Source organism: Dreissena polymorpha, chromosome 10, assembly GCF_020536995.1.
Source record: "Dreissena polymorpha isolate Duluth1 chromosome 10, UMN_Dpol_1.0, whole genome shotgun sequence".
Classification (NCBI taxonomy): Eukaryota; Metazoa; Mollusca; class Bivalvia; order Myida; family Dreissenidae; genus Dreissena; species Dreissena polymorpha.
In genome coordinates, this window is record NC_068364.1 from 33,451,598 (window position 1) to 33,465,107 (window position 13,510).

The window sequence follows — 13,510 nt, forward strand, 5'->3', positions numbered from 1 at the left end:
TTAAATCAGCCTTGCTCTAGGAAAACAGGGCTTAAATCAGCCTTGCTCTAGGAAAACGGGCTTAAATTACAAACATTTATCATGGTGATAAAGGTATTTTTGACAGAAACACTTCAAACATGTTTTACAAAAGAAATCAGCACTTATTTCTATATTTTTACTTTCGCAAGCAACACAAGAATAGTCCTTCACAAAGTCTAAACTTTCATTAACTGAATCTACAGAAGTCGCCATTTTCAATAGATATTTGGACTCACTGCCCTCTGATTAAAAAGTTATGTATTCACTATGAGTTTGACTATGTTTATGAAATAAAGCCAGTGTTATCAAAACTTTAATGTGTTGCATGAAGACACACACAGTTTTAAGTTAGAATAATAGCCTATGTATCTCACTTTGAACTAATAAGTAATGGCTGAATTTAATTGCCTGGTTAAGCAGAAAATCCACATTAAAACACAATGAAGTACAAAGTCCATAAACCTAGCCCATATTGTTTATAACGATGTAAAAAAAATAAAATAACAAATGTCCAATATTTGGAGTAGTACCAGATTATCATTAAAGCAAGAAAAAATTGTGATAAAAAATGACTTGTCCAGAATGCATATCTTGGACTTTTGAAAGCAAAATCAGATGTGCTACCATTACACCACTGAGACTTCAATACTTTTTAAGAAGAAAGCCAATTCACACAATAAAGTTAGATCTAGGTGTTAGTTGCGTAAAGCTCGATTGGTCATTGCACATGTCGGCTAGGGTACAACTTAAATATACCCCGGATACTCTTAAGTATACTTAAATGTACCCTGGGTACTGAAAAATATACTGAAAAGTATCAGGGAATTCTAACGCTAAATTGGTCGTTGTCTGCTAGTTTTTTTTAAATTGATCATGTTCATATTTATTTCAATATTCTGTGAAAGGGCCTCAATATAATCAAAACTCCTAATCCAAAAAGCATGTTGAGGCAGGTTTTGTTCAAAGAGATTTGTTTTCGTATTCCGTAGGGCGTTTTACGACATTGGATTTTGCGCAGGAATAAAACTTGGGTACAATCTGAATTGGCTGGGTACGTGTAAATATATTTTCCGTACCCGTAATACTCGTCTGCATCTCAGATTTAGAAATCAACATCAATTCAATTGAGAAATGAGAAGAAAATCCATGTTAGTGCTTAATTAACATACACAAAACCAACTTTGCCATAATGAATGAAAATGTTTTTGGTAGATTTAGGTACCGATACTACTAAGAAAATGCACATAATATAAAGCCTAATGCTGTTAGTTAAAGTGAACAGTTCTCTTCATTAATATTTGTGTATAAAATTGTTTAAAAAGTATAACCTGCCGACTGGTATAAATAGCAGTGCCCTTTTTAGAAACAATCATACCAGTATTTAAGTCTAAACAAGAAATATCAAGACAAGATTAAGGGCGCTGATGTCGGTTAGTTATGAAAGATAGCTGGGCCCTCTCTTGCCGCCAGGGGAAGCCACCCACATCCCTCATGAGGGGGAATTTCGCGTCGTTTTGGGAGAAAAGGGGAATTTTAGAAGATCTTTGCACCATTCATTCAACACCTAAAATTGCTATATTTTAATGTGATTTACATAAATATACATTTAATCAAAGGTTAGTAGCACGATACCAGCTGGCAACATAGGTATAAAAGTATTTAATAAAAAAAAGGGGGAATGTTTAGCTAAAAAAGGGGAAAAAGTATACTTTTTTCATAAAGGAAGCCGCCGATATTCGGCCGTAAAAAGTGCAAAACGAGGGGCCTGGATAGTCATTGCTATCAATGAGATCAAAGACAATATAATACCAAATCAATAACAATGTTTTGCGCCAGTTTTTGTGACTTATTTCTCATAATTAGATACTTTTGATAATGTATCAATTAGACCTGCCTGTTCTATTCATGGGGACCAACTTGTACATCACCATGGGCCTTCAAGTAAGCAATGTGACATTTGAACAAAGTACAGCTTAGAACTTTGTTTTGTGTAATTGTATATAGAAACATCAAACAGTTTTGAAGTCAGTCCTCATTTAATGAGCTTTATTTTGCAAAAACTGGGCTTAATTCCAGTGAGTTTTGTTCCTTTTTCATATAGTACTGGATAACGACACTTTCCCAATTGGGAAAAATATTTGTTGGGTGGGTAAATAAAATGCAACATTGAATCTCTAAAGCTTGAACCTAAGTTTATATAATATTGACAACTTGACAAAACTAAGTCATCAATTTTAAAGTATTTGTTAGCAACAAATAAAAACACCAATTGCGCAAAAACAATTACTGAATTGATATGCGTAAATTAAACAATGCCCGTGCTGAACAATTTCTGCCTAAACTAGACTTCAGAAGTGACTTTCTTTAAAAAACATAACATAAAAGCGGGTTGTGCAATCTCTGATTTGTCTGAGTGGACTGCACATGCATTAAGCCATATTTTTCCATGAGCGTACTTCACATGCATTAAGCCCTATTTTTCCATGAGCGTACTTCACATGCATTAAGCCCTATTTTTCCATGAGCGTACTTCACATGCATTAAGCCCTATTTTTCCATGAGTGGACAGCACGTGCATTAAGCCCTATTTTTCCATGAGTGGCCATGAGTGGACTGCACATGTATTTTGCACTTTTTTCCATGAGTGGACTGCACATGCATTTAGTACTATTTTTCCATGAGCGTACTGCACAGTATTCATTAAGCCATATTTTTAAATGAGTGGACTGCACATGAATGAAGCCCCATTTTTCCATGAGTGGACTGCACATGCATTAAGCCCTATTTGTCCATCAGTTGACTGCACATGCATTAAGCCCTATTTGTCCATCAGTGGACTGCACATGCAGGGGTTTTCCTAGCCATTTCGGGAAAAGGAGTCAGGTCAAATTGGGATTTTTTAAATCGATAAAATGGCAAATTTGGGAATTTTTAATCAACAAAATGAACTAAATTGGGATTTTTTTCAACAAATATTGACACATCCTGCCATTTCCTGGGAATTATTGGAAAAATTAAATTCTAACATTAAGTCAACGGATTTGAGAAAAACTAATCAAATATAACTCTTCATAATAATTCAAATTAGGAGAACAAAATCATTTAAATTAAAGTTATAAAGTTAAGAGATTATGAGATATTACGAGATTACAAAAAAATGGGGGGGGGATCAGGTCCGTTTTAAGGCCTTTCTATAAAAGCAGAAAAACCCTGTTTTAGAACCAAATCTTGACACTTACCACCTCCGTCTGAATTCTTTGTTCTCAGAAAGTGCCACACACACAATATCGCTATACATGCACAGCAGTAGAGGAACACTTGACAATAGGATCTGAAATAGAGGAACACTTGACAATAGGATCTGAAACGAATGAACAATATGTTTAGTTCAAACCTACTTCTTTTAGATTGATTGTATCTAAAGGTGGGTTCCCACTGCCAATCCGATCAACTCGATCATCCCGATCACCGAAATTTCCCGACCAAACCCGACCAAGCTCGACTAAAAAGGGTATACACAACTTCTTCTCGACCTCTTGTCGATAACACACGACCCCCATACAACTCATTAACGACGTCCACTCAACCATCCTTCCAATTTCCGCTTGATCATCTCCACCTATATGCGTGCCCTATACAATCTCAGCTCGACCAAGTGGACCTCAGCTCGAATGCCACCAGATCTTCACACGACCAGATCGTAATGGTCGTACTACAGTCATAAAAAGTGATCTAAAATAACTCGGGTAGAGGTCGAGCGGATCAGGTACAGAGCTCGTGTATGGTCAAATAGCAATCGGGAAGTGATCGTGTACGGTCGGGTAGCAGTCTAATAAATCTGTACATCAAATCGAATAGAGGTCGTGTGGATCATGGTGCAATCTAAAATAACTCGGGTAGAGGTCGAGCGGATCGGATACAGATCGTGTAAAAGATGTCAATTTGATTGCCACACGATTGCTTCAGGATCAACTCCATCTTCTACTCGACTAATACAGGACTACTTCCCGAGCGCTTCTCGATACATTTCCTACTCAACCGCTTCTCGATATTTTTTGACATGTCAAAAAATATCGGGTAGGACGCCAGACCAATGCTGACCTGCCCGACTATCCCCGACCACTCATGTCGATCGAACCAGACCAGTACCCCACTTTTTGGTCGGGCTTGATCGAGTTGATCTGATCGGCAGTGGGAACCCAGCTTAAAGCTGACGGCTTATTGTAAAGCCCTTAAGTTCGTTTTTGGGTAGAACAAATATTTGGATCGGGTACAGATCGTGTAAAAGATGTCAATTCGATTGCCACACGATTGCTTCACGATCAACTCGATCTTCTACTTGACTAATACACAACCACTTCCCGAGCGCTTCTCGATCCATTTCCTACTCGACCGCTACTCGATATTTTTTGACATGTCCAATGCCTACCTACCCGACCAACCGCTACCACTCAAGCTGATCGAACCAGACCAGTACCCGACCGCTTGGTCGGGCTTGATCGAGTTGATCTGATCGGCAGTGGGAACCCAGCTAAAAGCTGATGGCTTATTTTAAAGTTCGTTTTTGGGTAGAACCAGTATTTGGTGTCTTTAAGGGAGATCTAAAGAACGCAGAGTGGGGATCAAACCAGTGATCTCCCAGGTGCTCACCATACTCACAACGCCATACCGTAGTGTTAAAACAAACTCTTGACAATTAGATCTGAAATAAATGAATACTTGACAAGAGGATCTGAAACAAATAAACACTTGACAATACGATCTGAAATAAATGAATACTTGACAAGAGGATCTGAAAAAAATGAACACTTGACAATACGATCTGACATAAATGAATACTTGACAATGACATCTGATACAAATGAACACTTGACAATGACATCTGAAACAAATGAATACTTGACAAGAGGATCTGAACTAAATGAACACTTGACAAGAGGATCTGAAACAAATGAACATTTGAAACTTGAGAAACTTAATAAGTTGGAGTTTTAAAAAAGCATTAACAAATATTTTTATACCCTTTTGATGAGACAATTTTCACCCAATTAAGTCACTAATGACTTTAAAAAAATGCTATCCAGTCTTCGAATAAGCCTAAAAGCCCAAAGCTTGAGTCGATTCTTGGGCCAGTCCGTCGATCATAAATGCATATTAAATAGCCCGATTTGTCGATTAAATATTTGAGCGTAAAATTGTAAATAAAGTGAAACAAGCAAATACATTGAATTGATATCCCACAACAAATAAATTGTGTTTATGGATGGGTGTAGAACTAAAAGAAAATGTATAAGTGAAGGGTTGTGCCTGATAATTGAGAACAATTACATCATGACATTTTGAGAGTCCATTTTAGTATGGTAGAATCCGTACCAAATATTGCATATTTTATCAAACTGATTGATTTTGACCTTCGAGTGTGACTTTGACCATGACCCTAGCAGCCTGGATCTTATAATTGACTCGTCTAGATAATGGAAAACGATTGTGGACAGTTATGACAGAATCCCTTGATGCATAGTCAAGGAAAGACTAAATCATGAATAATTAATGAAATGTGTGACCTTTGACCTCAATGTGTGACCTTGACCTTAGACCCTAGCAGCCTGGATCTTAGAATTGACTCGTCTAGATAATGGAGAACGATTGTGGACAGTTATGACAGAATCCCTTGATGCATAGTAAAGGAAAGACTAAATAATGAATAATTCATGAAATGTGTGACCTTGACCTTAGACCCTAGGATTATGGGTGTTGAATGTGAAGCACCCAGAGATGATTGAGAACAACAATGGCAAGTTTCATGGCTCTGGCTCATGTGTTAATAGAGATAAAGCTCTAAGCTGATATTAAAAGCATTTTTTAAAGATACAAAGGGCCATAACTCCGTTATTAACAGATGTTGTACAATCCCGTTTGGCGTGCACCATCCTCTTAATCATATATATACTCATACCTAGTTTCAATGAAATCCGTCAAAGCACTTCCAAAATATGGCTCCGGACACAAAAGTGCTGGACGGACGGACAACGCCAAAACAATATCCCTCTGCCTATGGCGGGGGATAATAAGGAGGAACAAGAGTTCCAAACTGTCACAAGATAGGCCCGTTTGAAGGTTTTGGACAACTTGATAACTTTACCATGACCCATATTTGAACTTGACCTACATATCATCTAGACACAACTTCTGACCAAATATGGAGAAGATCGGATAAAAACTACTTCAATTAGAGAGCGGACACCATGCTAAATGCTTGAAATGCACTAAGTGACCTTGTGACCTAGTTTTTGACCCGGCATGACCCATATTTGAACTTGACCTAGATATCATTTAGACACAAGTTCTGACCAAATTTGGTGAAGATCGGATGAAAATTACTTCAATTAGAGAGCGGACACCATGCTAAATCCTTGAAATGCACTAAATGACCCAGTGACATAGTTTTTGACCCGGCATGACCCATATTCGAACTTGACCTAGATATTGTCTAGATACAACTTCTGACCAAGTTTGGTGAAGATCAGATGAAAACTTCTTCAATTAGAGAGCGGACACAATGCTAAATCGTTGAAATGCACTAAGTGACCTCGTGACCTTGTTTTTGACCCGGTATGACCCATATTCAAACTTGTCCCAGATATTGTCTAGATACAACTTCTCACCAAGTTTGGTGAAGATCAGATGAAAACTATTTGAATTAGAGGGCGGACACTGCCGTGGACGCCGCTGACCACCCGCCAAGGGTGAAACTATAATGCGTCCCGTTTTCAACGGGCGTTTAAAAAATGGGAAGGAGGGAAGGAAAATAAACCAGATAAATTTTAGCATATAACTGGACACTGTAGACGATTTTTAATGTATCTGCGAGATAAATAATAAGAAGAATTGAAATTTGGTTCAACTTGAACTGAGATAATTATTATAGTCAATAATTATTATTCTTTACTTTCACACCAGCAAACATACAAATCTTCAACATCTACAAGGAACTTATTGTGTGTCAATAATGACAGGAAACAACCCACTTATTTGACAATATAAATGTTTCCATATATGTTCACGACCATTGATGTCTTACACTTACATTCCTCTTCAACTTAGGAGGTATCAACAAGGCTTGGATACTGTACATGTTATGTATGTATTTGTGTCTTGTTCTGAGAAAATTGGGCTTAATGCATGTGCGTAAAGTGTCGTCCCAGATTAGCCTGTGCAGTCCGGACAGGCTAATCAGGGACGACACTTTACGCTTTTATGGTATTTTTCGTTTAAATGAAGTCTCTTCTTAGCAAAAATCCAATTTATGCGGAAAGTGTCATCCCTGATTAGCCTGCGCAGACTGCACAGGCTAATCCGGGACAACACTTTATGCACAGTTTCTCAGAACTGGACACATTTGTTCACAATTTACAATGGTACAGATATAAAGTCACAGCTTTGAGCTAACAAATTCACTACAGTTATTAAGTCAAGGTGGTCACCAAAGGGATTCAAACAGTTCAAGTCGGTTAAACAGTTACTGTGTACGCATACTAATGCAAGTAACTTACAATTGCCCCATTTAAATCAGAGTTAAGGACAATGAATTGTTTGAGAATTGATTTCATGATCAGTCACCACACAAGTAACATGTTTGTAAGAATTGAACCCCGCAATCCTCAGTTTGGTAGTCAAGCGCCCTACGAATTAAGCATTTTTTCTAGGTTGCTTATGTACATGTTTGCACTGGGAGGTTGGTGAACCAACAGTATTATCGGTATAACTTTATAAAACCATTAAGTAAAATTAATATCTCACATTAGGCTATTAGGCTCTCTTAATTTTTTTACAAAATGTTTAAACACAATTATTGTCACTGTCTACAAATTAAACAATTTTTTGTAAATTGCAAGAAATGGGCTCCGAAACTTAGACTTCAGTTGCAACAAAAAAGGTCTCAGATGGATACAAAGTTTACATCTGACTTTATGATTGCAGCAGTTCTTTCCACAGGCCATATAACGTTCCCTCGCTGGGGCGCTTGAAAGTCAAAATCAGAGTCCGAGAGGCGCTTGAAATTTTCTGATCATTGTGTATTTTTCATACTGCAACTAGGCATTCTTAAGATCAAAGCGATATCGACTGTGCTGAAAATTGTTAGAGCTGATTTATGATCCTCTGTCAATTACATCATGTATCTCTTTACCCAAGTAAAGGCGGATCGTCATTGTAATGGAAAATCGATATAAGCCAATGAGAGCGCACGCTTTGAATGAGTAACAACACTCGTAGGCAGTAATACCTGCATTAAGATCATGCATATGACAAGTCTAGGCCATTTACTAAGAAGACTGATGGCAACCAGGTGTAATCCTAGTGGATATTGTGCATTTCGTGCATAATATGGTCAAAACATGTATTCGACTCGTAATGCGCTTTAACAAATTATCGTTGAATTAATTACGCACAACTGTAAATGTTTCTGTCGATTCTCAAATGAGTATTATTAAATTTGTAATCCAAAACACGCTTCCTAATTTTAATGGTAACAAATATTAACAAATTCTAGCGTCAAATAAACAGTGCTTTATCCTTTGTCTCAATAAAAAGCGTGCGAAAATTATGCAGACATGTAGAACAGCGCATGGAAAGTGTGGGTGTATTTTGCGTTGTATAAAAAGTAGAACATCACGTCAAGCCATTAACGCGTGTTCAGAGGGAAAAAAAAAACGCCCCGATTGGACATATCATCATATCTTTAAATAGAACATAAGCCAAAATGAAATTCTTGAGCACTTTTATCATAAATATTAACCAGATTTTGCTTTTTAAAATGGAATATACGAGATTATCCGGTAATGAGTAGTGACGGAAAAAGTAATAAGTACCCCCCCCCCCCCCCTTAACGGCCCCGGGGCGTCTGAAAAAATACTGTGGAAAGCACTGATTTGCAATACAAAGTGTTCAAAGACTTCATAAAATGAAAATCTAAAAACTCAAACTGTATTATTTGTACCTGCATACCCAGAAGTTGCTTTTTGTTTCACTTCAAATCTCAATTTGGATGTTTGCCCCAGTGTCCAGGTTTTAATTTTTTTTTTAATTAAGGCTTTTTCAAAAACCTACTTCAACATGATAACTTGGATGGGAAGTAATTGGAAAAAATGTCACCTTAAAAAGAGAACGAGGATACATTTTAACCCATATATGCCTAGTGAACTCTCCCATCCTTCTAAATTTGATCAATTTATTTCCAAAATTAGGGATGTCTAGTATATTTATTTCTATATTTAGAATATTTCTTACAGAAATTCCTTTAAGCAAACAACGCAGACCCTGATGAGACGCCACATCATGCGGCGTCTCATCAGGGTCTACGCTGTTTGGCAAGGCCTTTTTTCTAGACGCTAGGCATAAATGGGTTAAGCTTTTGTTTGTTTGTTCACTGTCAGCATGAATTTAAACAAATCCAGTGTCTTCATGCAAGATTGGGTTTCAACAGTTTCAAACCAATTCACCTCAAATGAAATTGGTTCAAATACTGGTAGTAAATTTGGATGGTCACACAATTACTTCACCTAAAATGTAAAGCTATGTCCCTAAAAACAATAGGCCGCACTTGTTTGTGATATTATTTTTTTTGCACCTAGTTAACCCTTTGCATGTTGGGAAATTTGTCGTCTGCTAAAATGTCTTCTGCTGAATTTCTAAAATTAGCATTTTCTTTGATTTTTTTCAAAGAATACTATCAGAATAGCAAACAGTTTGGATCCTGATGAGACGCCACGTTCTATGGCGTCTCATCTGGATCCAAACTGTTTGCAAAGTCCTTTAAAATTCGGTTCCAGTGCTGAAAGGGTTAAGCCCAGAAAATCAAAAGATTTACAGATAGAGGATACTCATGTCTATACACAAGATGACACCACCATGCTCATATATGGTGGGAAGCTTTTAACCTTTTGATTGTTCTTTATAACAGTGGTTGAATGTGTTAGCAGTTGCTGTAATTGATTCAAAATTGAAGTAATAGCCAGTTTTCAGCTTCAGTTATATTTTCAGGCAAATCCTAAGAGCTAAATTAAACTAATTGCTGCAAATTACAGCTCAAAACTTAACTAGAGCTAAATTAAACTAATTGCTGCAAATAACAGCTCAAAACTTAACTTTACCGTAATTTCCAAACAAGGAACAATGTCATGATAATTATCAATGATATCAGATGAATAAACCATGGGAAATCAAAGCGCTGAAGGCACTGAGGTTGTTCACTGTTGTCGTCCTTGATAAGCTTGTGCGCATTGCACAGGCTAATCAGTGTGCACAGGCTAATCTTATTTGACATGCATTAAGCCCCGTTTTCCCTGAAAGCAGCCAATATGTACAAATGTCAATGATAAACACTAGATTGGCCAATGTTGTCTTACAAGCTGGTAAATGCACACACTGCAGTAGTAGGGCATATGCTCCCGTGCATTCATCGTCTGCAGCGGTTATCGTTCCTAGCGTAGTGAGGAGTGCAAGCAGGGTATAAAACTATGATTAAGTCAGGCAATAGGTAAATCTGACTCAATGCAAATGCGTTAAGTTTTGTCTCATATTAGCCTGTGCAGTTTGGGGAGGCTACTGCGGAACAACACTTTCCGCTTTCATGGAATTGTGTGTTTAAATGAGCTGTCTTCTTACCTTTATCACAAGGGTAACATTCACAAACAGCTTCTTCCGTTCCAACTGAACGACCACGGACCAAACCTTCACGTATTGGTCGGTGCCGCCAGACACTATCCGGTCCACCGTATCACGCAGAAGCTTGCCACTGCCGCTTACATTGAGGCAGCTTTCGAGACACATTACCGCACCCTCGTGCGCTTGAATTGGCTCATGAAGGGAGCAAACTGCGGCCTCGCAGAGTGTGATCTGAAATCGTAGCAATATTGGTAGTCTATTTTTTTAACATAACCATCTATTATAGTGGTGTTAGTGGTGTTTTTTTGTTTAAATTCGACCCTATTCCCAATCGAAAAAAGTTAACATTGTCCCAAATTGGACGTAACAATTCCCAATTGAATGCTTTCCCCCACCTAACCCTAAAACAAAAATTATTTTTTTAGATCTCAACATTTAGTTCCCATGCAGCTCTATGAGTTGAACCTTAGTAAATATAATATTGAAAAACCAAACAACAACATTGATTTCCCAATTTATTCAAAACACCACAATCCAATGAAAAAGGCCTCAGAACCATTCCTAACATGGTGGAAAAAACACTGGGTTTATTTGAATTTGGTTTTTTTCGGAAATTTTATCACCAAATGACCACCATTCAATGCATATGAGTAAAATGCTGTCCCTAATTAGCCAGTGCATTCTCCACAGGCTAATAAGGGACCACACTTTTTGTCTAAACTGAGTTTTTTTTAATTAGAGACTTCTTTTAAACAAAACATCTTTTAAAAGCGGAACGTTGAGTCCCTAATCAGCATAGGGAAACTCTAGGATTACGCTTTACTCACATGAATTAAACCCAGTTTGTTCAAAGTGACATTTTACTCACATGCATTAAGCCCTGTTTTCCCAAAGTGACACTTTACTCACATGCATTAAGCACTGTTTTCCCAAAGTGACACTTTACTTACATGCATTAAGCCCTGTTTTCCCAAAGTGACACTTTACTCACATGCATTAAACCCTGTTTTCCCAAAGTGACACTTTACTAACATGCATTAAGCCCTGTTTTCCCAAAGTGACACTCAACTAACATGCATAAAGCCCTTTCCCAAAGTGACACTTTACTCACATGAATTAAGCCCTTTTTTTCCTAAGTGACACTTTACTAACATGCATTAAGCCCTGTTTTCCCAAAGTGACACTTTACTCACATGCATTAAGCCCTGTTTTCCCTAAGTGCCACTTTACTTACATGCATTAAGCCCTGTTTTCCCAAAATGACACTTTACTTACATGCATTAAGCCCTGTTTTCCCAAAGTGACACTTTACTCACATGCATTAAGTCCTGTTTTCCCATAGTGATAATTTACTAGCATGCATTAAGCCCTTTTCCAAAGTGACATTTTATTCACATGCATTAAGCCCTGTTTTCCCAAAGTGATACTTTACTAACATGCATTAAGCCCTTTCCCAAAGTGACACTTTACTAACATGCATTAGGCCCTGTTTTCCCAAAGGGACACTTTACTCAGATGCATTAAGCTCTGTTTTCCCAAAGTAACACTTTACTCACATGCATTAAGCTCTGTTTTCCCAAAGTGATACTTTACTTACATGCATTAAGCCCTGTTTTCCCAAAGTGACACTTTACTCACATGCATTAAGCCCTGTTTTCCCAAAGTGACACTTTACTAACATGCATTAAGCTCTGTTTTCCCAAAGTGGCACTTTACTCACATGCATTAAGCTATGTTTTCCCAAAGTAATACTTTACTTACATGCATTAAGCACTGTTTTCCCAAAGTGACACTTTACTCACATGCATCAAGCTCTGTTTTCCCAAACTGATACTTTACTCACATGCATTAAGCCCTGTTTTCCCAAACTGACACTTTACTCACATGCATTAAGCCCTGTTTTCACAAAGTGAGGGTCATTTACAATCTCAAATAATCATCAGGGTGTTTTAACACTGTAGAACAGTTACTTAATTAATTGTTGACAAGCGCTTTTCGTAACATGCATCAAGTTTTGATAATTATGTTATAAAGATTTAAAAGTATTAATCAAAAATGTTTTTAAATAAGATTAATTAAAATTTAACAAGGTTAACTTGATTTGATAATCTTAATGATGTTTGTTGAACAGTGTAGGAGTATTTTGTCAGAAAAATTTGTGTATTTGGATGAAACAGAAAGACAGACGAACATCGATGATGAAATCAATTTTCCCCCCGCCCTTCGTTGCAGGGGGTATACTTATATTCTATTCTACACTACCTGCCCGTTTCTTAGACCAGCTAGCACCAGATTATCGAAACTTGGACCCTCATCTGTGGTGAATTCCTGCAACATATCGGGTAATTTACATGATAATTTATAATACAAAAGTCTTCTATAAATATATTAGTCTTTGTTATTTTAACAAGATTTTGGTGCCATCATTAAGAAATATAGACCTCCTTAAGGGCACTTATTATAAAAAAATAGTGAAAAGCAAGCAGTTTTTTTTTGTGTTTCAAAATCGGGTCTGGTATTCGGCCTGATTCCGAATAGTAAAAAGTATATATTTTCCCCAAATGGGACCTCAACATTACCAATTAAAATCTCCCCCCCCCTCTCATTACTTTGTTCATCTCCCTTCCAGCTATATAAGTTCAAACTTACTAAATATAATACTGATAACACTTTCATTCTCAATTTTGAAGCATTTTTTTAGCAAAACAACCACAACACTAATTTCCCAATTTTTGTCAAAACGCTGCAAATTTTCCCAATCCAGAGCTATCTGGCACCATTCCCAAAATAGTAAAAAAAGTGCTGTCCAGGAAGCCTAATATTG

The 13,510-nt window shown here is 37.2% G+C and overlaps 1 protein-coding gene across 2 annotated transcripts in view; it reads right to left on the minus strand.

Annotated features, from left to right (window-relative positions):
• Window positions 1-13,510, minus strand: part of LOC127847191 (uncharacterized) — a 214,989-nt gene that overhangs the window by 153,056 nt on the left and 48,423 nt on the right. For both annotated transcript variants that reach the window (XM_052378915.1, XM_052378914.1), the window contains exons 18-20: window positions 12,949-13,014; window positions 10,687-10,917; window positions 3,261-3,352 (exon numbers count right to left, since the gene is read on the minus strand). In XM_052378915.1, coding sequence (XP_052234875.1) covers window positions 3,261-3,352; window positions 10,687-10,917; window positions 12,949-13,014 — 389 coding nt within the window. The remainder of the gene's footprint in view (window positions 1-3,260; window positions 3,353-10,686; window positions 10,918-12,948; window positions 13,015-13,510) is intronic.